This window comes from Ziziphus jujuba, chromosome 5 (assembly GCF_031755915.1).
Source record: "Ziziphus jujuba cultivar Dongzao chromosome 5, ASM3175591v1".
Classification (NCBI taxonomy): Eukaryota; Viridiplantae; Streptophyta; class Magnoliopsida; order Rosales; family Rhamnaceae; genus Ziziphus; species Ziziphus jujuba.
The window spans coordinates 8,878,601-8,906,018 of record NC_083383.1 but is presented as its reverse complement, the minus strand read 5'-3'; the positions used below and the strand labels follow the sequence as shown (position 1 = coordinate 8,906,018).

Sequence of the window (27,418 nt, the reverse complement as noted above, 5' to 3'; positions counted from 1 at the left end):
GACCCCATCATTTTCATATTTAATAATTAAAATGATGAGTCTCGAAAGGGTGAGTTTAGAGGGAGGGAATCTTTATTGGGTTACAAATTGCAAAAATGCAAATGCATTAGAAGGGAACGCTAGGCTAACTTCGTGGCAGAGAGATAGATAGATAGATAGATAGATAGGAGTCTGTTTTCTCCTCCACTCTCACAGAGAGAGAGAGAGAGAGAGAGAGAGAGAGAGAGAGAGGCACAGGGTAGCAGGGTCACAGCACCCACGTGAAGGTTCATTTGGACACGTCCCCACACAGATCCTCCGTATCCAAAGGTGGGCCCCACACAGACACTCAGAGAAAAAAAAACACACACTTTGCCCTTGCGCTTCCTAGAAGAGAGGGGGGTGGGGTCCCATAAAACTGTACAATTCCTTCTGCCCACACGTGTCCACACGCCCTTGCACGTGAACGGCCACGTGTCCCTCATTCCCTACCACGCACACACCTCCCTTAGCTAAGTAAAGTCCTTCCCCCCGCCCCAGTCCTTGTCCTTTAAATTGAGAACCTGTACGTTATATCCTAGACACACCCACAGTCAGCACTCAGACGCTGTTGCTTTGCTCATTGCTTTCCTTTCCATATTTTTCATTTTTCTTTACGAAAAAAAAAGAGAGAGAGAGAGAGAGAGAGAGAGAGAGAGAGAAATTTGAAACAGTCCAAACATTTGCCGAATTCCTCGTTGCCTCCTTTTCTGCCCATATAAACACTATGTATTTATATATATATATATGTAGCAGAAACCAAAAAAAAAGAATCCCAATTTGTTTATAAATGATATTATATTTGTAACAAAAAAAAAAAAAAGGGTTTATTATGAGAACATAGCAGCAAGGGAATCTGTGCATGTTGCGTAGAAAATCTTTAAAGTGCAATCCGGCTTACGTTAGCCCCACGCCTACCCACAACGCTGCCACAAGATTTTGTTCCCTCCCGATTTGCACCACCAGTTCAACCGCCTGCTCAATCTTTCCGCCGGTGTGCGCAGTCTTCTTATCCTTCACCACCACCTCCTTCATTTCCCTATAAAAACACCAACACCAACAAAGCTACATACATAGCGTCGTCGACCTAAAAATGGCTACTAAGCTTCTCATAACCTTCGCTATTTGTAGATTGATTGTAACCGTTGGACTGACCCTGGACCCTACCGAGCTTCTCCGTCTCGCAGTCGAGGGTCAGCTAAGCCTAGACCCATCCGACTTGGAAACGGCTTCGCTCGATTTCGGTATGATGGGCCGGGCCAAACCGTTAGCCGTTCTGCATCCGGCTTCCGCTGAAGACATAGTGAGGCTCGTCCGAGCTGCCTACGGTTCGGCTCTTGGGTTCAGTGTGTCGGCTAGAGGACATGGGCATTCCATTAATGGGCAGGCCCAAACGACGAAAGGGGTGGTGATTGAGATGAGCGGCTCGTCGAAAGGGAGAGGAACACAAGGTGGCTACGGTAGTAAGCCGGCTCTGATGCTGCCTCGGGTTTCGGAGACGAAGAGGTATGTGGACGTGTGGGGTGGAGAGCTTTGGATAGATGTGTTGAGGTCCACTATGGAGCATGGACTCGCACCCAAATCATGGACTGATTATTTGTATCTGTCAGTGGGTGGAACACTTTCTAATGCTGGAATTAGCGGTCAAGCTTTCAATCATGGACCTCAAATTGCCAATGTTCATGAGCTCGACGTTGTTACTGGTACTACTCTTTAGTTTTCTCTTCTGTTTCTTTTTTTTTTTCTCTGTTTGCTGTTCTATGTTTTTCTTTCTAGCCAACCACTGTTTTTGTTTCCTATATATATATATATTCTTAGAATATCTCTAAGTTTCAATCTTCTTGAATTAAGTGGCTTACTTAATTTTTAAAATTAGTATGTGTTTTTAAGCTATATGTATAAGATCCACCTTTTTTTTTTTTTTTTTTTTTTTGGGTGTCACGAAGTATTAGTGTCCATGCATGAACAGTATGTTTAGGCCGGTATATATCTGTTCTCGATTTGTCTGCTAACTTTTAATTTTAATATTATGTTGCTTGGTTGATATTCCAAGTACGGGGATTTGATATCTTTATTTGTTTAAAAGCTATATAAAGAAATGTTGTTATTAATGTTTTTTCCCTTTTTTTTTATTTTTATTTTTACCAGAAGTATAACTTCACATGGGGTTCTTTTGTTGTGTCTGGATTTATTATATGGTAGAACATTCCGACATTATGTAGTTGTTGCGATGGCTAAAACTTTGTCTGAGTTTGATTATTATTGATGGGATATAAATATTATATATATTGTAGAATTTCTCTGACACCTAATGAATGCGATAAACCCTTTATATAACAGGGAAAGGTGAGCTCTTTACATGTTCAGAAAATCAAAACTCAGAGCTGTTCCACGCTGTTCTTGGTGGTCTAGGTCAGTTTGGAATTATCACGAGGGCTAGGATTGCCCTTGAACCAGCCCCTCAAAGGGTATCTCTCTCTCTCTCTCTCACTCTCATAAGATTATTTGAAATGGGTATTTTTCTTTCTTTTTCTTTTTTTCTAGATTTTTTCTTTCTTTTTTTACCTTTTTTTTTTTTTTGGGATAGAATTTGAAATGGGTTTTTTTTTGGTTTCAATGGGTGGGACATACTTTTTAGCAAATAAAATTTCCTAGTATTTGTTAATGACAAAAACCTAAAAAGCAAAGGTATCATGACCTAAAAAGAGTTTTAAGGAGGTCGGGGTCCATTGAAAGCTTTTTAACCCATTCAAACGGCTGTTCCATAGCTGGCAATGTTGTAGACGGGTCCTTTTGCCTCTATAACGTGGTCTCTTTCTCATCTTGTTGGTGCTCTTTATATATATATATATATATATATAAGAAAAATGAAAATAATTTATTTCTTTATTTAATTATTATTTGTTATTTTCAATAGGTGAGGTGGATTAGAGTCCTGTATTCTAATTTCTCAGCTTTTACTAAGGACCAGGAGTTTCTCATCTCTCTGCATGGACAACCTTCCTCTAAAAAATTCGACTATGTTGAAGGTTTTGTTATTGTAGATGAGGGCCTTATTAACAATTGGAGATCCTCTTTCTTTTCCCCTCATAATCCTGTTAAAATCTCCTCTATCAACTCCAATGGAGGTGTTTTGTATTGCTTGGAGATCACCAAAAATTACCATGAATCCACTTCGGATACTATTGATCAGGTATAGCACCTATTTAATTTTCCCATTTCCTAATAATTAATATAGAATAATTATTAAAAAATCCTATAAAAATATATTTATAGGTCATAGTTTTTCTTCTAAAACAATATGTATTCAAAGTAGGTGGCTTTGGCACTCTTATACCTGATAATTTTATTAGGGCGTTGGTGGTGACATTGAGTCTATAATAATAGCTATGGCCGTCTTCTAAATATGACCATTTTGCAAGCTAGCTGTATTTAGACAAAGAGCTTTAATTCGTTTTTATACAAAAACCAGCGACCTTTGAGTGGTGGGCCTAATCTGTCCCCGTATGGTAACATCATGTTTGGAACTTTTTTATCCAAAGCCAGTACCGCCTACTAAAACTCATATATTAAAAAAAAACAATAAAACCTAAATAAAATATTAATAATAATATTTCAATTTGGGTTTGATACAATTGAAAAATAAGATGAACATAAAGATAGATATATTTATATATTGGTTGCTTCCATTTTTTACGCTGTATTTATATACTACCGTGCATGCTAAAGCAACATCTATTATAATTGTATCATGTAGTGTAAACTTGGTGCTTCTAGATACTTGTATTTTTATAGACTTTCAAAATTTGACGTCGATTAGAGAAGGAAGTTTTAAATATAATTCCAACTAACCCTGTTGTTAAATTTTTAGCTTTCATCAAGGTTGTAACTTTAAATAAAGCATTGTTGTTGTCGTTCTCTTTGTTCGCTTTACACCTCCAAACCAATCTGAACCAATAATTAATTAGATTGATAAACTTTATGGGTGACCCACAAAGCTTAGATTATATGGTTGAGATTAGTGTTCAAGTGTATAGTTTTTGTTAGTGTAGTAAGCAACTGCATAAAAAAATACAATAAAACATACGCAAGAAAACATGGAAGATCTTCTGCAATCTATTTTCCCATTTTAATCCTAAGATTGAAGGCAACTTTTTCAATATTTTATGCTTTTTAAATATTACTAAATCTAGGCCGTCCATCCACCCGATTATTCTCCTTTAGTTTCTTTCATTAGTCATATAATTAATTAAAAAAATTGATTTGAAAAATCGAACTTGTCCTGACAAAAGCAACAGTTTGGTAGCAGCTTTCTTTTGTGTACTTTGGTTTTGTTCTCTTTCTTTGACATAATTACGGCACACACAGAATTTGTTTAATTACGATTTCTTTTTTTAATTTTTGTTATTATTATTTTTTTTTTGATGTTATCTGGCAGGAAATAGAGGCGTTGTTAAAGAAATTGGATTTTATACCGACATCAGTCTTCACAACTGATCTTCCTTACGTGGATTTCTTGGACCGGGTCCACAAGGCCGAGTTAAAACTCCGGTCCAAGGGTCTCTGGGACGTGCCCCACCCGTGGCTAAACCTTTTCATTCCCAAGTCAAAGATTTCTGACTTCGATAAGGGAGTGTTCAAGGGCATTTTAGGGAATAAGACAAGCGGGCCCATTCTTATCTATCCCATGAACAAGGAGAAGTAAGTTTCCAGATGCATATGATCCATCATAATACACCTTCCTTTTCATTTGCATCCCATGCGTGCAAATACAGCGACATATATGTAATGCTGCTGCATACATGCACCATACTAATACGTATGCATATTTACTCATAACTCGAAACGTCATAGTTTTGGCCTCCTCTTCAGGTGTCGTATTGTTGACCCAGCTTTCCTATAACATTCCCACATGACATATACATAAGGGCATACCATGCATACAATGCAATGGGATTATGAATACATACATACATACATACATACATCCATATATTCATTCACACATACATGAATCATCACATGATTCATGTTGTCTTAGAAAATACAATATGACACATATAATAAACGATATAATTGCTAAGCGAATCTTTTTAATAGTACAATATGTGGCCCTCCCAATTAATAATTGGGAAAGGGATATTAGTTACTGGGAGATTAATCTTATCAAAAAAATCGAGGGTTCGCACGAGAATATTCTTGTTAAAATATAAAAAAATTTAGGTGGTCCTTATCAATAATTATAACAAGAATCCTTGTTAGATTTCTCATTCCAATTATCAGATGGCTATGCATGAGTGTTTGAAATTTAGTATTGAATTTAATTTCATGGATAAATTAATTAAGGAGGAAACGAATATGCCTTTTTTTACTCCATGAATCATATAGTCGGGAGCGCTGATTTGTTTTTGCCAGCCAAACACTTGCCCCACATGCACGAACACTTTTTGTTGTCTTTCTCTTCTGGTTGACTGAAAAACGATCAACGGTGCTGATCATCCAAAGGGGAAGATTCTCATGTCAGGAGATCTTCTGCAGGGACCCACTGATGGGATGGCATCCATGTCCTGTTACAAAGTGGTTCCAGAAACATAGCCGTTAGTACATGTTAACGGCCAATCACCCCCCACGGGCATCGGGTCCCACTGATTCACTCTAAACCATCATATCCCAACTACCATCCCTCTCTCTCTCTCTCACACACACACACACACACATACACACACACACACACACAAGCACACCGGAGAAAGGTACAATACAAAACGTGTTTTGCTAATTTCGCTTCTTGGTGGTGGTGTATAGGTGGGACCAGAGGAGCTCGGTGGTGACACCGGACGAAGAAGTGTTTTATCTGGTGGCATTTTTAAGATCAGCTTTGGATTCCGGGGATGAGACTCAATCCCTCGACTACCTCACTAATCAGAACCGTCAGATTCTCAGATTTTGTGATGATGCCGGGATCAATGCCAAGCAGTACCTGCCCCACTACACTACACAGGAGGAGTGGCTGGACCACTTCGGCGATAAGTGGGCCCAGTTCTATCAGAGGAAGATGGAGTTTGACCCCCGGCGCATTTTAGCTGCAGGCCAGCGCATTTTTAATCCCACCCCGCTTTCCAATAATATAAAAAAATTAGCTTCATGGTGATGGTGATGAATATCATCACCGTGACCAAAAGGCATAGTCTACAATTGATCTTATACAATAGTCATCCAGGGTTATATTCTTGTACATACAAATAGATGTTTTGGGTGGAAGGACTTTCAAGGAGGCTGAATTAATAGAATTATTTTAGTTAGGAAATTAGGGAGGGTTTTTTTACGGTGTGGTGCGGTAAAGGTAGTTTTGGTTTTGTCAGACAACAACACGTATCGGACGGTGCAAAATGGGATCCAAATGGTGGGGTTTGTGATCTTGCGGTGCACATGTCGTGTTGTAGTTAGCAGCGCCCATGATCCCGACAGCCCGTCTGCTTTTGTCCCCGAGTCTTGTCCTTTAGCTTCTTCGCACACAGCTGTTTTCGGTTCCGTCCATCCTGGATTGGGATGATTTTACCGTCTTACCCTTTTAGTTTTGTCGCCGTAATTCATAGGAAAACATCATCTCACTTCTCTTGTAAATAAAATGATTTTGATCGAAGTAATTGAGTGCAAAAATTTTTTAAGTTGAATTTCTTCCAACGGTTTTAATTTTTACTCTTATCAGTGCAATTGTGATGGTTTGGCTTCAATCAACAACTTGATCCTCCAGCATTTTAATTTCAGTCAGCAAATACATGATTAAAAAGTTTCATGCGGTAATTCATTATGGTAAGTCCTCTCCCCCCCCCCCCCCCGCCGGTAATTCACTATGGTAAGTCCCCCCCCCAAAAAAAAAAAAAAAAAATTACTAAACAAGAAAACAACGCTAAATTCTTAGACAAGTAAATTTTATCACATATGAAAAACATCCTTTAAACTAATTAAAATAATAACGCTACAAGTTGAATATCCGTCACATTAATCCAAATAGAATCTTCTAACCTTACAATGCCCCCACTTTGTCCTCAACATCCCCTAGCTTAGGAAACCAGTTATCTTCACAACTGGCATGAAGAAAATAATGTACATGAGTTATCTTCGTACCTGAAAGGATAAAAAAGAGAACCTTGTCACATCCTGCTTTATAAAAACCACAACATGATCCATGTGCAAATTCGAAGAATGAATACAGAGTCTACAGAAGCCCAGTGTCCCACAGTTAACGCCTGGTTGACATTCTAATGCAAAGGACAAACATGATTAAAACATCAAGCATTAGCTTCTCTGTTTTCAAGAAAATTCTCGTGAGTCACATGCAAATACATTGTAGGTGTGAATGGAGATTTGGTACACCGCTTTGTGGAAAGTACGGAAAGAAAAAATGATGCATGCAAAAATTTCTACATATACAAGCAATTAAAAAGCTTACCTTTTTTGTTTTTTAAGCATGCAAAATATTAATCTCACTGCGGCCCACATGAATCTAGATCATCCTCTGACCCAAGTTGCTTTCCGAATTTCTTCAATGCAATTGAGTATATGGTTTTCCTTCTTGCTGATGTTCCACTAGCCACTAATTTGACAGCCTATGTGCAAATAAGATCTGTTAAAGACAACTAATTCATGGCAATGTCAAGGCTCATCATCAAGGATCAACGTAAAGATCAGTACTCCATAAAAGGTAGAAATGACAGCAATAAAGTCCCATTCATTTAAATTCAATAACGGGCCTAAATTTACTTATGAATAATTTAGTAGACAATTATTTATTTGGAAATGTCCCCCAAATTTTCTGGAAAAATAATTTATCATAAATATCACTATTGTTGTATGATAAACATTTCAATAAAAATAGTTTTAAACAAATTTAGTGACCCGGCATGACAACTTAAAGAATATTTTCTATCACCATAAAGTGGCTTAAATAATATTTTCTATCACTATACAGTGGCTGAAGTTTCATATTTCAAATGGTTCAGTACTCTTAATTTCTGATTTGGCATTCTAAAGAGAGTTGAAACTAAACTGGACATATAATCAAGCAAAAGAACAGATATATATATATATATATATATATATATATGTATGTTTCTTTTTTTACTTCTTCTGATTTAAAGAAAAAAAAAAAAAAGAAATGTAACTTGAGAAATTTAGAAGATTACTGTGGAAAGACTATGTCCATTGTAGATCAAATTGCGTAATTCATTCTCAAGCTCACTTTCTGATGGAGTTTCAACTGTGGGATTTTCCTTCCCTTGAATTAATAGAGTAATTTCTCCCTTCGGTTGACGACTTGCAAATGCTTCTTTTGCTTCCTCCAATGTACCCCGCCAAAACTAGTGAGGTATCATCAACAACATTATATAAAATATATCAAGGCCAAAAACATAATAAAATTAACAAATGTACAAATTAGAACATGCTAGCATATCTTCTTGACCACAAGTATGAAATCCTTAAATTTTCACTACACAAGCTTTCCATACATTTGCTCTTGAATAAAATTGAAAGCAAGATTCTCAAGAGATAGAAATGAAAGCATTGTTCATATGGTGACACAGGTGATCTATTCCAAATAGTAGTAGGATCAGGGTCCTAGGTGATTTCATGAAATCACTCTTATCAACAATTAGCAAAGGTTTACCATGATTTTAAGGAAATGTATCAGCAGCATCATATAGTTTATTGAATAATTGTATATCACAATCCACATGCATTTTCCCATAGAGGTTAATTTAATTATGTAATAACCTAATTATTAGTATCCAGTAGACAGGAACCACCACAGAATTACCTAATTTTTAACTAATTATTTGGGACACAAGAACTTAGACCACCAACTGCTTGACAGCCTAAACAGCCTCACTTCTTTCACCAGGAAAACAAAAAAGAAAAAGAAAAAAAAAAAAAAAAAAAAAGGATGAAAAAAGACAAGCGTCACTTCCTTTTCTTCTAAAATGTCAGATTTGTCTCTTTTACAAATGAGAAACTTCATTTATGAGTTTAGACATTTCTCCCTATACTTTGGACCACATACGAAGGCATTGAAGAATTAATCTCAGAAATAGAAAAGTCACTCTGGAGTGCCTGATTGGCATCCTAAATTAGTTATCCAAATCAATTAGAAACTGAGACATTCATATATTGCCAGATAAAGGACCACATGAGCAAGATCCACAAATAGATTCTTTAAAATTAAATCTAAATTGAGCCAAAATGATTTTGTTAAAATATGATAGAAAACATTTAGAAGGTCAGACATCATCCAATTCGTCATGGATGTAGCAGGAATATTTGAAAAAAATAAAATAAAATAAAATTAACAAGCTAGTTTCTAGTCAACATGACATCTAGTATACTAAAACCCACATAAGAATATAAAAAAGTATTTAAAAATAATACAGAGAAAAAATAAATAAATAAATAAATAAATAAAGCCAAAGAATATTAGCAAGGTACGTATAAGGAGAGATATCATTTACAACATACCTCTTCATGAACTTTTGTTATTTCACGAGCTATGACGCATTTTCTGCAACACAATTGTTTTAACAATTAAAACCAATCACTAGAACTCAATAATCTATCAACAGAACTAGTAAATTGGCTAATGCATATAAATTCTCCAATGGACATTGATTTTGTGATACCATTACAAAACCAAGTCACAAGACTAAATGACAATGAAAGTTCTAGCGGACTGATTTTCTTATTTCTATTTCAAGATGAATAATCATGACTTGGTTTAGTGTATTTGTCTGTGCATGTCTATGGTGTACGAAAAACATGCAGGTGGGCAACAAATGCTTATCACTCATGCAATGTGATTGACCATATCATAAATAGAGGCTCAATGCCTGCTATTCTTTTCATGTATCCGTTTCTCCAACATCTCCTCATTCTAAAGTCTCCAGCATATGTCTCAATTATTCTGCATAGGTCTTGTCCACACATTTCAACTGCTCTCTCTACATATACACAACATCATCCCCTCTTAGATGATGTTAGATAATGGTGACCAAGGATGATTTTGATGTAAAGAACATATTTAAGTAGTCATACAAGTCAACTGAGACAATATAAAATGTCAATCAAGCAGAGAATATGACAATTACCTTGAATCCCCAAATAATGAAGAAGTTTCTTCAAGAAACTGGTGAAGCTTGTGCGGAGGGACATAGAATATTTGTGTTGTCGCCTCATTTGCTGAAACCACTAGCCTTTCTCTTCTAGATCTAGCATGCTTAGGAAGAAATCCAACTGCAGCAGTATATTCGATTTTAGCTCCATAAAGTGTAATACATCAAATCCACCAAGAATCCAAAACAAACCTACCAAATGTGAACTCATCAGTGGCCAGACCAGAAGCAGAGAGAGCAGCCACAAAAGCAGAAGGCCCAGGGATAGGAATAATAGGAATATTTTCGTTTGCACATAACTTTGCCTGCATCAAAATTTTTATATAATAAAGTAAGTGAAGACACTCAAGCTAATTCCGCAAAACAATCTGACTTGGAGGAAAAACAAGAAGACATAAAAACCTAATAAACAATAAATTTTAGGCTATGTCCGTCTAAACTGTTAAGACTCTTCGAAACAGAAGATTGGCATTAGTCCTATCCATGCAAGCAAAGTTGCATATATATAAAAAGAAATTAACCTGTTAGGAAAACTGACCAATTCGGTACCAGGAGCACTGATGCCTGGTGTACCTGCATCACTTACGAGTGCAATAATTTCACCTTGTTTCAACCTCCTTAACACTGTTTGTTCCCTTTGAGATTCGTTGAATTTGTGATAGCTTAGCTGTGTTTCTAAAACCACAAAATCAGAATGGAATTTGGAACCAAAATTGGACTATGCTACAAGGAATCAAGAAACTCACAAGGGGAGTTTTGATGTTGTAATGCTGCAGTAACCTCCCCGAATGCCTTGTGTCCTCTGAAAGTATCACATGAGCTTCTCTTAACACGCGAAGTGCCCTACATTCCCAAATATTGCAGCAGATAAATACCGGATTAAAATTATAAAAAAAAAAAAAAAAAAAAAAAAAGAAAAGAAAAGAAAAGAAAAAAGTGAAATAGTTATGTGAAATTGAAACAAGTACCGTAAAGTGATATCTTCGAGATTTCCAATCGGTGTTCCAACAAGATATAAGCCGGGTTTTAATGGACCCTGAGACAAGAAACATACCAAAACAAACAGAATTTACATTTGCTTGGAAAGTGATAACATTATTACTATGTCTCGACCAAACAGAGCCCTAAAAATGGATAAGAAATCGTACTTGCTTGGATGATTCATGGGGGATTGTATTGGGAAGTTCTGCGCAACTTTGAGGAGTGGAATAGAAGGCGAGGAAGCTAATTTTGCTAGGGCGGAGGGTAAGCGATTGGGCAGAGTTGGACGCTGTTTGAGTGAGGACAACGTTAGGAGGAGGTCTGCACCGCCATGAAAGAGCTTCGGTGAGAGAAATCGCCGTCACAGGAAATCGTCTCGTTAACATTTGCGCCTCCTCTCCTCTCCTCTCCTCCTCTGTCGGTGTAACAGTGAAAGCAAACAGCAGAAGTTAAATGGATAATTTTGGCTCCAAGGGTTTGCGACTTCACACAAACTGTTTGTGAATTCTCTGGCTTCCCACTCTTCTGCTCGCCTAAAACACAAAACCGTCTAATGCTCTGTTCACGCTTACACGAGTCGCTTAAACTTGAGGACTTGTTTACTTCGCTTTTTAGTACGGACTTCTACGGTCCGGTGAGTCGGCTTTGGATGGTCATAGAATTACTTTATATATATATATATATATATATATATATATATTAAAAAAATAAAAACAATTTAAATTAATATATCTATACTATAGGTATATACTATAAAGGAGGAGAGAGGTAATTTTTGATTTTTTTACTGTTCATTTTGGTCCAAAACGGCATTCCTCCTATGTATTTTGCCAATATGTTTTTGGTTTTTTTTTACTGTTTATTTTTTTCTCATATTGTTATTTATTTTAGTTAACTTTTTTTTTGGGAGGGAATAACTTGTATGGTCTTAGCTTGATTTCAATGTTTACTCTTACTATTAAATTTGTTTAATTCAGGTCAATAATGCCTATGTTATTTATTTTATTTACAATATTAAACATAATTACAAATAAAATAATAATATTGTCTATTTTAAATTTTGTCTAATTTTGTCAAAATAAAAAGAAAGTGTGTAATTTTCACTTTTTGACATATGGAAAGGAATTTAAACTTTAATAACTTAGCAAGTTTTTTAGTTGCACTCAATTAAACACTAATTCATCAAAAGATGTTTAAATCATTATTTTAATATAATAGTGGTGCTAAAATGATAAAAAGTAAATAGTTGTGGTAAAATACAGTGGATATGCAACATAATATGATAATAGTCATACATAAGAGTTAGATATTATTTCAACATTAATATAAAATCAGGTTCAAATATCCATTTTATGGTTTGGATGAAAAAAGTAATATATAATAGAAGTGTTATTAGTAATGCAAAAAAATAGAAATAAATAAAAAGAGTAAAAATAAAGGGAGTACTGTCAGTAAGAGTTGGATAATAAAGCCATAGATTTATATTTCCATATTTTATTATTATATATCATTTTATTCTAAATAAATTTTAAGGATTTTTATAAAAAAAATCAATAATAAAATTATTGTTTTTTAAATATTAATTCTTAATTTAGTAAAGTGTTATCTCAAACAACACTTATAACCATACAAATTAGAAAATATCATTGAAGTATTACGTTTTGACTACATTTTGGATTTGATATTTACCATATTTGAGTATTGAAGTGTAACAATGCTGTCTATAAGGACAATCAAGTAGCTCTCCTCACACATTGTTTTTTCAAGATCAAATTCCCCAACTCCAATAAGAAATTAAAAAAATCAAAATTTTTATTTAGTAAATTACTTGAAAATAAAAAAAAGTATAATATAACGAATAAATATAAAAGGAAGAGAAATCAATGGCTTAGTTAAGTTAATAGAAATATAACAAATATTAATATTTTTATCTTTTTTACTATATGATGAAAACATAATCCATGATATATGCAAACATCTCTCTTACAGTATGATGAGAGTAGCGGGAAAAAGTTTGCTCAACATAAAGACGAACAAAGAATGCTTAATTGGCTATTATGAAATATTATTTACGTCAATATTGGAATGATAGACAATTGTAACTTTTTGTATACTATTACAAAATACTTTATTTTTAATATCCTACATTAATAGCACTAACATTAATATTTTGTAAAATGCAAGATGTAATAGAAAATAGTTTAAATATTACATATTTTTCTATTAAATCTTGTAATTATCTTATAAAAGTATTAATTTTGCTAAAATATCATTATTTATAATGCAAGTATTTTGTATTTTTACTGTTCATTTAATTTTTTTCTTAATAAAAGAATGTTCTATTTTCTACAAAAATAAATCACTCTTCATGAAATGCTTTATATGATTATTTTATTCAAACAAATTTTCTCCTTTCTATTAAAATAAAATTAAAAAAACAATTAATAAATAGATGATTTTTAAATTATATTATCATAACAATCATAAAATTATTTTAATTAGAAATATTTTATATAAACTATTAAATATCTAAATTTTATATTAAACCACATGCATCGCACGAGGCCAGACCTAGTCCTTTATTTAAAAACTACAATTTTCATCTTTTTCATATAATTTTTTATCACTTAAAAAGCATCTCCAATGGCTTGGCTCTTTGGATCGCTAATTTCCCTTTTTTTTTTTTTTTCCCCATTTATATATATATATATATAGACATTGCCATGGAGGCTATAGATTTGCCATTATCAGTTTGTTTATTTTTTAAAAATTTAAAAATAGATATACATATCATTAATTATTTAGAATTTATACAGTCACAGAATATGAATTTTCTTCATTGTCTACAAATCCTTACAAATCCTTTCAACCAATGTGTCAGAATCACATACATAACAACCCACAAAGCCACTTGAGACGCCCTTATTTATTTTATAGCCATAAGGTAATACACCATTGCCGCATCAACAACCAATATTTCTTTTAAAGTGGAAGGAACAGAGCTAAATTATAAAATCAAAAAAAAAAAAAAAAAAAAAAAACAAACGATTATAAAGTTTTAATCAAATTAATCTTCTTTGCCAAATCTCAAAGGTAAAAATTAGAAGAGCACTAATATTGTTTAATATTTGAAAGTACACGGGCTAAATAAATTGTTCTTTTAATCAGCGAGTCGTTTAAACGGCAATGCAAGATTATGGATTAAACTAAAACATTTACCAAAGAGAGAACGACAGTACAACATACCAGGTATATGCAAAATGGATGCAAATGCAACACATGCGAGTAAAGGGTTGCTGAATCTTTTATGGTGGCAGTACTCTTTTCCACCAACCACCAATCTTGATAATTAGTACTTAAAACTCCATCATTTCTTTTTATACATATTAAATATTTTATTAATCCATTACATATAAAATTACACTTTATCATCGTGAAACCACCATCTGGTCTCCTTCGGAGATCTCCCATTCCTACAGTTCTTCACATAACGATCATTATCAGCAGGGCGTTGCTGCAAATTCCATGAAAAAAATTCTCATCAATACATGAGTAAACTATGTACTTCGCGTAAAGTTACAAGCGTGAAAGATAGAAATTTTGAAGGCATTGATTTAGTACCTTCACAGTAGAACTCGATAACATAGAGAGAATGCTTATACAGATTGAACTAACAGTCATAGCTGGCGACCATGAATCATACAGGATATCTGCAAACATAACAAACGCCTCAGATTTTGATACTAATTTCTCCCCAACTTTATTATATATGGAGGAACAAAACGAGAACAAAAATCAAAGACATAGTCATCTTTTCATATTTTACATTTATAAAGACTCTTGCTTCTTCTGTGTTCAGACACTTAAGTTGTTTGAAGAAGCGAGTTTATAAATACAATAATGGCTTTAAAACTAGTGACAAAGTTCGCCTACCTTCCTACTTACTCATGTCCAATAAGCATTAAATACCAGAAAAGTTAAAGTTCTCCATTGGGTTAGCAAGAAAATATTAGAACTGTTAATCTGAAAATTATGAATCTAAGTGGGGGCCAAAAAAAGGCTGGTAACCTCACTTAGCCTCCAAGCCTATATTCCACAGGGAATGAAGTAAAACAGTTAAGAAAATAACAGACTTAAAATTACCAGCAATCAAAAAGAAGTTTAGACAGAACGAAATGAAGAAGCATAACAGATTAGGAGTATCCAAGTTACATTTCTTCATTTATGGCTCCTTCACAGATAAGTTTAGAAAAAATATGACATCTACAAGGAAATATACAGAAACTATCATCAAACATGTTACTTTCTTTATCCCTTACCATCATAGAAATGTGAGATGGAACATTAAGTATGGCCAGTCAAGTCTTGCATGCTAGACGTAAATGTAAATATTATGGATGACAATCTACCCAAAGTTCATTTTAAATTGATAAGATCCAATATTGTTAACATTCTTATAAGATTAAATTGCAAGAACTTTAATACCATTAAAATGCAACCAGCATTGACGTGCCAGAAAAACCTATAGAGCTTACAACTAGATGACAAATTCAGAGGCTAAAATTAAAAGCTCTCATCCACAAATACAAGCTTTATGTGTACATTAGTAGTTGGTCCAAAGTCTCCAGATGCAACTTTTGCCACCTGGATGCTTCCCTCTAATACTCACCTTATCACAACTACTCTGGCTTACACTTACCTCATATAGCCTCATATCACAACACTTACAATGTAAACATTGTAAAGCAAACAAAAAGAATGTTCTATTTACAAAAACTGAAGCTTAAAAATAACCTATCATCACTTTTCTTGAGCACTAGTTTCACCAGTTTGGTCCTCAATGGTCAAAGTTGCATGCACTACAAATTCTAATTAGATGGTAATAAACTTACCCCAAAAAAAATAAAAAATAAAAAAAAAAATTATGACATTTTATCAATACACATTATTAGCTATGGGCATAGAACGTCATCTTGATGAAATGGAAAAAGACCAGAATTTAAGTTACAATCCTTTAAGATTAGCTAACCATGTAATTCAACATTTAGTGTAATGGGAAAGAAAGGATATAATTACTGAAAATTGGTTCATGTTCATAAATGCTCGAGTATAAACGAACACAGTAGTGAAGCTAGAGAAGATGAAAAAGAACGTAAAAGTTAAGACTACATCGGTACCTAAACAGATGTGGCCATTGCTATAGATGTGAGGATGCAGGGGTGCCGGATGGAGAAAAATCACCTGGCAGAGCAATACAAAAAATGTTAGTACTATTAAGATTTTAATAACATTGAGAACAATTCAAACAGAAATTTCATTTAAGTCTCAGTTTGGTTGCTAAGAAAATAAGAGAGAAAAACACACGCGTATTTATTTGTTCGATTATCTGAAACGCTAAGAAACCTTCCCAAACACACACAATGCAAATATACAACTAAATGGAACCCAATAACGTTTAATTTAATTTAAACAACCAAAATAACTGGAACGAAAACCAAATAGGGAATTGAGGGGAAAAAAAAAAAAAAAAAAAAAAACCTGTGGTGCTTCCATAGGGTAATGCTCGGGAAAATCAACTTGAAGCTGATATGTTTCATTAGCGTACAAAGTCCCAGGGGCTCCATTGACTTCGATAACCCATCTTTAATAAAAGCCAAACAATAAAAAATAAAAAATACAAAATAAAACCCAGAAGTTTTCCCAAAAAAAAAAGTGGAAGAATTCTAAGAGCAAAACCTTTGAAGATTATCAGTAACTTTGTGTTTGAATCCGGTTGGAGGATTAACCTGCCACTCCACAAGTTCTTTCTGAAGCCTATTGCAGGCGATCTTGCTTAGAGCCTAAGCACGTCAAACAATTACGAAATTTACATATAAAGTCCAAATTAGGGCTTTACAAAAAAGGAAAATAATAATTCTATCTATATATATATATATATATGCAAAAGTCGAAAGGTAGAGGAAGGAAAATACCTTGCGTGAAGAGGCAGAGGTGCTTGTCATGGCTTCTTAAGCAAGCGACTATGGAACCACAAAGACGAAAAGAAAGAGAAGAGACGAAAGAGAGAGGTTGACAGCACGGTCCCGGTCCAGGGTTTTGGGTGGTGTATTTGAAATGGGCAAATCTCTAATTTTTTATAGTTTTTTTTACGAGAGAAATTTACGATTGGTCCTATTAAACCATTTTTTTTTTCTTTTTTTTTTTTTTTTTTTTTTAAGGAGCACAAATCGGACGCTCCCAAACTCTTAAGATCGCGTTTTTGCTTTGTCGCGTACGTACATGTTATCATCTACGGGACCCGCCAAGGGGGAGGCTTCCTAGCAAGATGATCTTGCCATGTGGCAACCACTTGCGTAATTTCCGTGATCGATGGTGATCAACTTTTTTTGTCCTTTTAATCTTCATTTTTTAACCCCTCCGTTGGGTCTTTTAGAATTTGCATCGCTGGGACTATATAGCAGTTAGTCGTCTTTGCTCCTTGACTTTCTGAGCCTGTCCTTATCAAGCCACGTCATTGAATTCTTTATTTTAATTATTTTTACAATTTTACTAATCAGGTGAGGTCCCGCTCCCGCGTAAAATGTCGGTAAGAATGGGAAAAACAAAAATGACATTTTGTATTTTTTTGATTTTATCTTATTTACAATAACTTTTGAAAAATAAATTCACCTTTATAATTAAATTAGAATGGCAGGAGTAAGATTCGCAATAAATGAATAAATTAAAACATTGCGATTCGCAATAAATGAATAAATTAAAACATTGCGTTAGTTGATACTAACAAACAAACAAACAAATATTATAAATTAGTTGGTACACATTTTTTTGGTAAATAATTAGTTGGTTCTCATAGTATTAATGGATAAAATAATATGGTATTAAGTTTTTTTTTTTTTTTATAGAGATATGTGTATTAAAGTTCATTTTAGTTCAATTATTTAATCATTACTTTTATAAATAAAAAAAAAGTATTTAAAATAAATATATTTTGTTGATAATTTAATTGTGTGTTATATTTACAAATTTTAATCAAAATATATTCTGTAAGTAGAATTCAATTTAGTAATATACTTTGTTCATATACAAAAAACTTTGGCTTAAGCTTTTTGGTGATAAAATCGTCCTTTTCATAATCATGCGCCAAAAACAATAATTACTTGCTTTAAAACTTGCCAATAGAAACTCCTCAATGCTTCTATTTAATCGGTATACATATTTGATTAGCTTTAGTTCTTTCTTTTTACGATGGACGAAAGAAGATTTGACGCCTATAAATCAAATCAAAGGTATGTGTCTCCATTGACAAGTGACAAGAGTTTTGTATCACTTTAAAGTTGCCCAATCCAAAATAAGCCGATTTATTAGTATATCCATCGTTTCTTTTTTCTTTGTAAACTCCTACAACCCAATACTACAATGGTGCCTGGTTGGCGTCAAAGAGAAAAGAATCACCATTTTTTCCAAAGTCCATCTCAACTACCAGCTTCGTTATGACCTTCACTCCAAGATAAAAGAGAGACAATAAAACAACAGAGGATCCCTTTAGAGTTCAGCATAGTTACAACCAACCTCACACACTCATTGCACCTTTAGTAACATTTTAAGCACGATTATTCTTTAACAAAATTTAGACCAACCATCCTTATTCTTTTTGACCCAATTATATATATCTTTAGGGTTCTCTCAATATTATTCCATGGTACCGAAGAATTGGATTTAACATTTATAATAACCTGATTTGACTATTCAACTCGTGATCAGTTTAAACCGAAATTTCCTTAAGGCTTCCAAACCAAGTAACATCGAATTTTTTTTGATTAACCAAAGTTGACCGGGAGACCGATTACAACAATTGACCCCAACTCAAAAATTTCCATGAAGCAACAACTTTCATTTTTTTGATAAACTAAGCAACAACTTTCATGGACAAAGGAAACCAACATCAATAGCATATTAGTACTTTCGTCCAAAGATCAAAGAAACCAAAAACAAGGAAGCGGACCAGACAAAAGATTTGTAGTTTGAATAAAATTCAAACAAAAATTAACGAAAAATTTATAGTAATCTTCTAATTAAGGTTTATAAAGTTTAAACCTTGTTTTACCAAATATATATATATATATATATAAATATATATATATGTATAAACCTTAAATTTATAGTAATTCACACTTCTGAATTCATTGAAAATAAATTGCCATAACTATTCCTTATGAACTCGATCAAAAAATCCAACAACAGATTTTTTTAAATCATTAAATATTATTAAAAGATGTGGAAACTAGTTAATATTGAGAATGCATATGAATTATTATTATTAATATAGTTATTACTATCAGAGAATGCATATGGATTTATGAGAACATATGGATTTATGAGACACATATTACTCTCACCATCCTTAGTTTGGATATGAATTAGCATAACAATTTATTATGTAGCGCTAGCATAATTCAACATGCATCTAAATTATAAAGTACCACTGCATATGAATTAGCATTCAAGCCCGTATACCTGCCCAATTCAAATAATTTTCACTTTTTATTTTTTTATATTAAAAGTGTGAGAATTTAAAATTAAAATTATAGTTTAAAAAACAATAATTTTTTTATTAATGGATAGTATGAGAATTTAAATACAGAAACATTATTGAAAAAATAATAATTTTATTACTGGATTGTCTTTACATAAACTCATTTAAGTTAAGGTACTTTGAACAATCCTTAACACCGTTAACAAATAATTTTTTTAATGAAAGAAATAAGTATATTTAATTGTATATCATAAAATCAATATGATTACATAGAGAATACCCATCTTAAATAATTTGGACATTGAATATATCAAATGTAACTCAATCAAGGAAGACTGCTTTTTAGGTTTACCAAAAAAAACAAAAAAAGAGAAAGACTGCTTTTTAGTGTAATAGCATCCCAACTACCACTATGAATAAGATCAGCAACTTACGCATTCAATTAAGCTATTAATTAACGTTATTGTTTATCCTTTATGATATCATACAACTTTTGATTTGAATGTTCTCAACCTCTTTTAATTATAACAATTTTCAAATGATTGAACTATCCCAAATGACTTTAGATTTTTCCGTTATTCTATTTTTTATTTTTATTTTTATTATTATTTTTTCATATGATCATTGTTCATTCAGTAGCATATTTGAAACTATTTACATAATTACCATACACATATTCAATTTCTTTCGTAAAGAGCTTTTCAAGAGCTAATTAAGTTTCAATTTTTTTTTGAAAAATATTTATTTAGATTTTTGAAGTTTCAAAAAATTATCACTTACTTACCCTTTTGAGGTTGAAATAATTATCATTTAGCACAGTCAAAGTTAATTTTTGATAAAATTAATTTATAAACAGTCGTCTATTTTACCCTTATACATCAAAATAAATATTACATAATTATTCTATCACACAATTATTTTATCATTTATTTTATAATAGTGTATATTAAAAAAATATCGTTTATTATAAATATCGTTTATATAATGACAAACAATATAATTCGAAACTGATAAATAAATTGCAATTTGTGATATATATTATTATATAAAAAGATCATAAAATAAAGTTTTGATATTTATTTTGAAATTAAGAAGTGAAATAGAGTTTTCAAAAATGAATTTATCAAAAAAAAAAAAAATCAATTCTAACAATGATAAATAATGATTTTTTAAAAAAATTTATGGAGATATAAATGATGGTTTTTCAAATATCAGAAATCAATAAATTTTTATTAAGTTTTGAAGGTGTAAATATGGTAAATTATGAAGTATGTATATTTGTTAAATTATCAAATTTAAAAGCTTATATATGGAAGTCTAATGCTCTAAATTTAAGAGCTTACACAAACCTCAACCAGTTCGTTTCAAGACGATCTTAAAGATGCACTCTCTCTGTCGACGTGGTGCATTTGGAAGTGTTATTTAAGAATTCTCTCCAAAAGAATGGTGCAATTTTGTTGACAAAGAAAGGATAACCTCTCCTTAACAATTAAGTTGTCATGCACGCTTTGCATGTGTTGATACCTGTGGTACTTCTTTTAGTAATTAATTACATATATACTTTTTGAAGATAAGTAAATAGGACAAAAATATTCTTGAAGACAAAGTAATCTACAACATTGTGTCGTACTATTGTAGCCCATTTTTTTCTTAAAGTTATTTTATTTATTGTAGGTTTTAAAATTTTGAATTACATGAATTAACTAAGAAAAAGAGGCTAAGACGCAAATTAACAAGAACTTTTCCAAGGAAAGACAGCTTAAAAATTACCAGTAATTAAATTAAAAGCTAAAATAAAATCAATTCAAATAGATAAAAAAAAAAAATCTTATTTTATAATGCTCCGGAAAAAAAAAAGAAAAAAAAACGTGAACATAAATGAGTTAATATTTTGTCTCGTTCTCCACCACATGCGTGCAACTGTTGAATCCTGTGGTCGTCTTCTCTACAACGCACACGTTTACCCCGGAGTTTTGTCGTTCACATGTACTGAAAACAAAACCAAATGCACACAGCAAGCTCTGACCCTTTTTTTCTTTTAAGAAAATTTATTTTTATTTTCTCGTAGTTATTAATTTATTATTATATTAAAGTGGAAAAATTCAAAGACCAATCAGATGAGAAGGTTGGAGATGCTTTCGCAGTCTTGGCAAGTTGCAAGCAAATGGGGAAGGAAAGAGAAGAGTGGTTTTATGCGTTAAAAGGAGGTTTAAGGGAGTGTTTATAGGTCTACCAACTGGTGGTTAGGGGCTTTGAACCCTCTTAAGCAAACCAAACTATCCACCAGCCATGTTTGCTCCATTTATATTTTTCCATGTTTTTTTTTTTTAATTTATTTATTTTCTCTCGGAAAATTCTAGGCGCGTTTTTGCCGTGTCACACGTGGGAAACTCTGAATGATTGGTGAAGAAAAAAAAATTTTTATTACTATTTTTTCCATTAAAATATAAATAATAATTAATTGTAGTTGGTAACCACTGTTTTTTGTGCAATTTTAATATTTTTTTAATTAATATATTAATATTATTTTTTGAGTTGGTGCCGTTGTTCCAATGATAAGGAGGTTGGTCTTGTGTGAGACTATATCTCTCGGGATTGGTTATTGTCTCCGTTTGGGGTGGATTTGTGTTGGCCGACGATACTAAATATATTTTCTAAGCTTTCCCATTTGCTTCCCACTAGAGGCGCATCGTTCCTCTTTCTGGAGCTTTCAGGTATTTGAATATTTTATTTTTCCTTTATTTTTTTCTTCTTTTTTTCTACTTTGTTTGAGATTCTAATTATGAATTTGTACTGTTATTTATTATTTTGCGGATGCTTAATTGGGTTTTATGAATTTTTAGTTTAGTATGATAGCTTCATGATGATGCTGATGATTATCAGAACAGGTTGTAAAGAAATAGAAGTTATATTTTACCATGTAAGGCTTTTAAGCACCTGGATAATTTGGATATGCTTTTTTTTTTTTTTTTTTTTTTCAGTTTTCTTTTTCTTTGTTGGGGTTTTCTTCTGGTTCATGGTTTTATGGGTTTCAGGGGATTTTTGTTACTCTTCAAGATTACCTTTGAAGATGGTCTTTGAATTTATCTGCGATTACTCTGCTGTCCCACTTGCTTCTTAATACTACTTCTAATTTTGTTCTAGGCGTGTTTGGGTTCTCCATTAGCATTGGCATATTCTCAGTGCTGATTTTATCTCCGGCTACTCTTTGATATAGTTAGCTGGTAGCTGCTCTGTCGGTCATAAAGTAATTTGTTGTGAAAATTAGTAGACGCAGTTTTCTGGAAATGACAAGAAACGGTAACAGCATCTGGTCTTTACTAAAACCTGATAGTGTATGCTAAAAATAGTAATTTTAAATGGGAACTTGGTTGTGAAAATGTATGGGAATTTAATGGATTTCTTTCTTTTCCCTGATAGGACTTTGCAGCTGATTCTAAATGGACATCAACAATTAACATTATTAGATGAATTCAGATTGTGAAGAGCGTTTTTAACTTTTATCATTCAATCACACTTGAGGATCTTCAGATAGAGGAAGCAAAAAGAATGGCTACTCATTTGTCAAATTTAAGCAATCCCAAATACGACCTGTTGACTCCGTATCCGGGAGATGAGAAATTTGCCTCTTATCCCAAACCACCTTTTGGTCCTGGAAACATGATGATGTATTTAAACCAAGCTTCACCTGCCGGATCATACTCAATGATTATGCCTGTTGGTTCTACATCTTCCAACAACTGTGTTGATTCTGTTGAAGGAAGAAACGAGATGATGTTTATTCCTCCTATGGGTGATCCTGGTGGAAGCTCTGCCAATGGGGATACCTTGGCTGTTCCAAGGACACAGCTACCTGGGTCTCTGAATGGTGAACAGAATGTTCACTATCAGGGGTTATCTCTTAGCCTTGGCACACAGATTCCATCTGCAGTTTCTTTGCCTTCATTTCCTTACCAGTGTCCAAATCCAAATCTCTCTTCGGTTTTGGGTACGTGTATACCAATGTCGGTGAATGATGTGTTATCTTGTAAAGATGATCAGAGCAATCCAAATGGGGAGTTGAGAAATGTTGAATACTTGACATCTGGTTTCTTTGGAGGGGGTCATAACGCAATCAAAACAGAGGGTTTCTACAATCAACTTTGCTCGGTTAGCTCCAAAGAGATGAACATTGGACAGTACCCATTTGAACCATCAGGTGTTGCGCACAATATCTTAAACACCAAATACCTCAAGGCAGCACAACAATTGCTTGATGAAGTGGTAAATGTCCGGAAAGCTTTGAAGCAACCTGGATTGAACAAGCAGGGGATTGGTTCAGAGACTGATGGGAAATCCAATCATCGATCTTTACAGATATCATCAGATCCTAGCGAGTCAAGTACTAACTCTTCTTCTGAGCTTTCTCCTGCTGAACGACAGGAGTTGGAGAACAAGAAGACAAAACTTTTGTCCATGCTGGATGAAGTAAGCCCACTGCCTGCATAATTTGATAATTTATTAGATTTTTTTTTTATTTCCTTTTTAATAACAATATTTTGGTTTAGATGATTGTCTATTTTCACCATCGAAGATAGCTTGGACCATAATGTGTTTTTCTGCTATGTTTTTAATCATCTATCACTAACAAATACAAAACGGTAGACAATAGGAAAAGCTTTTGCATGCAGCATGCTTATTGAGGTGTATGGCATATGGCTTTACAAAGTCCAATCTGGTAGTTAACAATATTAGCCATCTTTTCGGTTATTGCAAAAGTTTTATAGCTGTTATATACATTTGCTCTCTTTGATCACTGCCTAACTTTTTGTTTCAATATTCTTGATTTAATTTATCATATTGTTTGCTCTAAGAGGCACTTGTTTTGCCCTTCTTGTAGTTAGATGGAAGATATAAGCAATATTACCATCAGATGCAAATTGTGGTTTCATTTTTTGACAATGTTGCTGGACCTGGAGCAGCCGAACCATACACAGCGCTTGCTCTAAGGACAATTTCCTGCCACTTCCGCTGTTTGCGGGATGCAATCAGTGGTCAGATTCAGGTGATCCAGAAAAGCCTAGGGGAGCAAGGTACTCCAGCAAATGGTCAAGGAGGAGCTATACCTCGTTTACGATATGTTGACCAGCAGCTCAGACAGCAGAAAGCAGTACAGCAGCTTGGTATAATGAGAAATGCTTGGAGGCCTCAAAGGGGGCTTCCAGAAAGCTCTGTTTCCATCCTTCGTGCCTGGCTTTTTGAGCATTTCCTTCACCCGTATGTTCCTGGACGACTATTTCAATTTCTTTTTTTTTCCTTTCAATCTTTTTGGCTCTGAGAACACGTATCTGGAACTTTGATCCACTAACAATTTGGTGTTTTTTCTATGTTCACCAGTTACCCAAAGGATTCAGAGAAACTTATGTTAGCAAGGCAGACGGGGTTGACTAAGAACCAGGTAAGGTTGAATCTATTTTTGGATTTCTGGACCATGAGTACTTGGTCTTTATTTGGGAACTAACAGTCAAGGGGTTGGTCACCTTAAAATTAAAATTAGTTGCTATTCTTCGAAACCTGTCAAATTGTGGGGTTGCTTTACTTACACTTCAAATCTGCAATGAGTGCCTTGTTTTGCCTTAATAAAAACTTCGGTTATATATATATACACACACACACCAACACACATATACATATACACATCATGTTTATTTATTTTGTGGGCCGACTTGTAATTAGGTTGCAAATTGGTTTATAAATGCACGGGTAAGACTTTGGAAGCCCATGGTTGAAGAGATGTACAAAGAAGAATTCACCGATGCGGAGTTGAATTCTAAATTGTTAGCAGAAAACGCGCTCAATGAAGCGAGAGAGTCCCAGAGAACTGGAACCAATATCGACATGGATCAAGTTCAGGACCGTAAGGCAGAACTGAGCGGACCAACAGGCAGGATAGCTGTTCAAAATGATAGTTTTCATGAAGGCAATACAAGGGATTCTGGAATGCCAAAATTACAAGGCGATCATAGCCAAAAAAACCTATATAATATGGATGAAACTTTCCGGATCAGCCAAAATGGTGACAGGAATCTCATGGCCAATCCTGCAACGTATGATGTATCAGAGTTGGGTAATTTTGCAGTTGGCAACCAAGTGTCACTTTCGTTGGAGCTCCGGCATTGTGAAAGTGATGGATTTTCTACGTCCGGTGGGTCCCACGTAAGAGGCAATGATGCGGCAGCAGCAACAGCTTCTCTGGATTATCATTGCGTGGATGCTGGGCAACAACAATGCAGGTTCAGCAATCCCCATCTGTTGCATGATTTTGTAGTGTGACATTTTCTTTTTCTTTTTTTTTTTGGCGTCTTTGTCAAAAGGAGGACTAAAACTTGGTTTGTTAAAAAAAAAAAAAAAAAAGATAATTGCCTGTGCTGTTAACGTCAGAGAGCTAATAACCGCTTCCAATACCCAATACAAATAGGGATTTAATTTGTACATAGATATATTTGATACCAACTTGTGATATTACAGAGATTGGTGGAACTCTTAGGCTTATTTGTAAAGATAAATATGAAAATAAGGAAATTCGTTTGAAGCTACTCTCGAACAATGATGTGGATGTACCATAGTTTTGAAATAAATGTGAAATGGGGAAAACAGTGGTTTGTCTGTAAATTGGATATGCTAATAAGTTCGTTTATGTTATGTAACTGATGGTTCCAGCGTAATACCCATTATGAATTTTGGACATTTTTTATGTCCCTAACCGAGAATAGATAGATTCTTGTTTCCCTGTGATTGCACTGTTTTGTCTTTTAGTTGTGACATGCTTTTTTTTTTTTTTTTTTAAATTTTTAATTTCCTTCTTTTTGTAACCCCTTGGTCTCATCATTCCCAAGTTGGGTCTCTATCAATTCACCAAAAAAATTAAAAAAGTTGGGTTTTTTACTAGCGTCGAATCATCTATAGTTTAGACGCAAATTTTAGACTCTTCATTTTGAACACTGCTAATGTTTGATCTCAATTTTCCATATTTGAAAATTTAAAGAAAAAAAATTTTAAAAAAATTACAGTTTTGCATTATTATCTTTCAAGTATGGGTTTCCATGTAACGAGGTCCTTTATTGGATCAAATTCTGGATATTAAATATCTCAAACAGTGAAAAAGGTGAAAGGATGGAGGGAAGGTGGATGAACATGTACGTGTTCAACTTCCCATACTCGGCTAGCTAGTTTGAAAGTTGAAACCAACGATATATAGTGTTTGATTGCCGGCGGCTTGTTGTCAGGGGCTGATTCTTCCTAGCATAGTCGGTAAAATAGGGCATGTAGCTGAATCTCTGACTTGTACCACTTTCCTATGTTATTTTTTTTTTTTTTCTTTCTTCTTGGTGGTGGCAATTTATTCCCATTCCTTAACCCTTAGTAAAGCTTTCTTTTAGTTCTTTCAACAAGCAAAATTTTGTTATATTACTTCAACACCAAGCTTTACAATGGACGACGAGAGTACTGTTGCATTGATATGTGGAGAAACTTATCCAGATCACTAGATTTTTTCTCTTAATGTTAATAAAGTAACAATTTTTCTCACCCAAATATATGATTTTTTTATTTTTTAATTTATTTTTTTTAGAATGGGAAAGGGAATCAAGATTCGAGTGTTTATCCCAAAGCAATCAATATTCACGGGGACAATCCTGGCTGAAAAAAAATTTTGGCATTTGAATTTAATTTTTTTTTTTTTAAC

The 27,418-nt window shown here is 33.6% G+C and overlaps 4 protein-coding genes across 15 annotated transcripts; 2 read left to right on the top strand and 2 right to left on the bottom strand.

Moving 5' to 3' along the window:
* The first annotated feature begins 56 nt into the window (after nt 1-56).
* Nucleotides 57-6,692, top strand: LOC107420502 (cytokinin dehydrogenase 5). 2 transcript variants are annotated; one of them, XM_048475016.2, is made up of 5 exons: nt 62-1,721; nt 2,359-2,486; nt 2,936-3,211; nt 4,457-4,719; nt 5,824-6,692. In XM_048475016.2, the coding sequence occupies exons 1-5, from the start codon at nt 1,112-1,114 to the stop codon at nt 6,167-6,169; spliced, it is 1,623 nt and encodes a 540-aa protein (XP_048330973.1). In that variant the 5' UTR covers nt 62-1,111; the 3' UTR covers nt 6,170-6,692. The 2 variants fall into 2 exon arrangements, with proteins under 2 accessions (XP_048330974.1, XP_048330973.1); XM_048475017.2 differs by lacking the exon at nt 2,936-3,211 and having other exon boundaries at nt 57-1,721.
* Nucleotides 6,693-6,959: 267 nt separating this feature from the next.
* LOC107435483 (uncharacterized) lies at nt 6,960-11,819 on the bottom strand. Of its 5 annotated transcripts, none has more exons than XM_016047102.4 (10): nt 11,330-11,818; nt 11,150-11,217; nt 10,928-11,024; nt 10,720-10,848; nt 10,378-10,486; nt 10,158-10,302; nt 9,532-9,574; nt 8,205-8,378; nt 7,472-7,628; nt 6,960-7,146 (listed from the first exon to the last, which is right to left on the bottom strand). In XM_016047102.4, exons 1-9 carry the CDS (start codon nt 11,546-11,548, stop codon nt 7,506-7,508), a joined length of 1,107 nt encoding a protein of 368 aa, XP_015902588.3. In that variant the 5' UTR covers nt 11,549-11,818; the 3' UTR covers nt 6,960-7,146; nt 7,472-7,505. The 5 variants fall into 5 exon arrangements, with proteins under 5 accessions (XP_015902588.3, XP_015902592.3, XP_015902589.3 ...); XM_016047103.4 differs by having other exon boundaries at nt 7,146-7,280; XM_016047106.4 differs by lacking the exon at nt 10,720-10,848.
* A 2,636-nt stretch (nt 11,820-14,455) lies between these two features.
* Nucleotides 14,456-17,296, bottom strand: LOC107435482 (probable ubiquitin-conjugating enzyme E2 16). Its single transcript, XM_016047101.4, has 6 exons — nt 17,135-17,296; nt 16,899-17,002; nt 16,701-16,803; nt 16,340-16,403; nt 14,784-14,872; nt 14,456-14,676 (listed from the first exon to the last, which is right to left on the bottom strand). Exons 1-6 carry the CDS (start codon nt 17,162-17,164, stop codon nt 14,581-14,583), a joined length of 486 nt encoding a protein of 161 aa, XP_015902587.1. The 5' UTR covers nt 17,165-17,296; the 3' UTR covers nt 14,456-14,580.
* A 4,375-nt stretch (nt 17,297-21,671) lies between these two features.
* Nucleotides 21,672-26,346, top strand: LOC107420499 (BEL1-like homeodomain protein 7). 7 transcript variants are annotated; one of them, XM_016029476.4, is made up of 7 exons: nt 21,672-22,409; nt 22,539-22,615; nt 22,840-22,995; nt 23,116-24,162; nt 24,575-24,951; nt 25,072-25,132; nt 25,411-26,346. In XM_016029476.4, the coding sequence occupies exons 4-7, from the start codon at nt 23,245-23,247 to the stop codon at nt 26,005-26,007; spliced, it is 1,953 nt and encodes a 650-aa protein (XP_015884962.3). In that variant the 5' UTR covers nt 21,672-22,409; nt 22,539-22,615; nt 22,840-22,995; nt 23,116-23,244; the 3' UTR covers nt 26,008-26,346. The 7 variants fall into 7 exon arrangements, with proteins under 7 accessions (XP_015884962.3, XP_048332137.2, XP_015884964.3 ...); XM_048476180.2 differs by lacking the exon at nt 22,539-22,615 and having other exon boundaries at nt 22,913-22,995; nt 23,126-24,162; XM_016029478.4 differs by lacking the exon at nt 22,539-22,615 and having other exon boundaries at nt 22,913-22,995.
* The last annotated feature ends 1,072 nt before the right edge of the window (nt 26,347-27,418 follow it).

What these genes read in the sequence shown, in the direction of transcription:
- LOC107435483 (XM_016047102.4), bottom strand. Translation starts at nt 11,548, where the DNA reads ATGTTAACGAGACGATTTCCTGTGACGGCGATTTCTCTCACCGAAGCT. An exon ending in CTCGAAGATATCACTTTACG is followed by an intron (nt 11,025 to 11,149) that starts GTACTTGTTTCA and finishes TTGGGAATGTAG; the next exon opens with GGCACTTCGCGTGTTAAGAG. An exon ending in TAACAAAAGTTCATGAAGAG is followed by an intron (nt 8,379 to 9,531) that starts GTATGTTGTAAA and finishes ATACCTCACTAG; the next exon opens with TTTTGGCGGGGTACATTGGA.
- LOC107420499 (XM_048476181.2), top strand. Translation starts at nt 23,245, where the DNA reads ATGGCTACTCATTTGTCAAATTTAAGCAATCCCAAATACGACCTGTTG. An exon ending in TTTTGTCCATGCTGGATGAA is followed by an intron (nt 24,163 to 24,574) that starts GTAAGCCCACTG and finishes CCCTTCTTGTAG; the next exon opens with TTAGATGGAAGATATAAGCA. An exon ending in CGGGGTTGACTAAGAACCAG is followed by an intron (nt 25,133 to 25,410) that starts GTAAGGTTGAAT and finishes ACTTGTAATTAG; the next exon opens with GTTGCAAATTGGTTTATAAA.
- LOC107435482 (XM_016047101.4), bottom strand. Translation starts at nt 17,164, where the DNA reads ATGACAAGCACCTCTGCCTCTTCACGCAAG. An exon ending in CCTCTGCCTCTTCACGCAAG is followed by an intron (nt 17,003 to 17,134) that starts GTATTTTCCTTC and finishes TGACGTGCTTAG; the next exon opens with GCTCTAAGCAAGATCGCCTG. An exon ending in ACCCTATGGAAGCACCACAG is followed by an intron (nt 16,404 to 16,700) that starts GTTTTTTTTTTT and finishes TTGCTCTGCCAG; the next exon opens with GTGATTTTTCTCCATCCGGC.
- LOC107420502 (XM_048475016.2), top strand. Translation starts at nt 1,112, where the DNA reads ATGGCTACTAAGCTTCTCATAACCTTCGCTATTTGTAGATTGATTGTA. An exon ending in TGAGCTCGACGTTGTTACTG is followed by an intron (nt 1,722 to 2,358) that starts GTACTACTCTTT and finishes TTTATATAACAG; the next exon opens with GGAAAGGTGAGCTCTTTACA. An exon ending in TTGAACCAGCCCCTCAAAGG is followed by an intron (nt 2,487 to 2,935) that starts GTATCTCTCTCT and finishes TATTTTCAATAG; the next exon opens with GTGAGGTGGATTAGAGTCCT.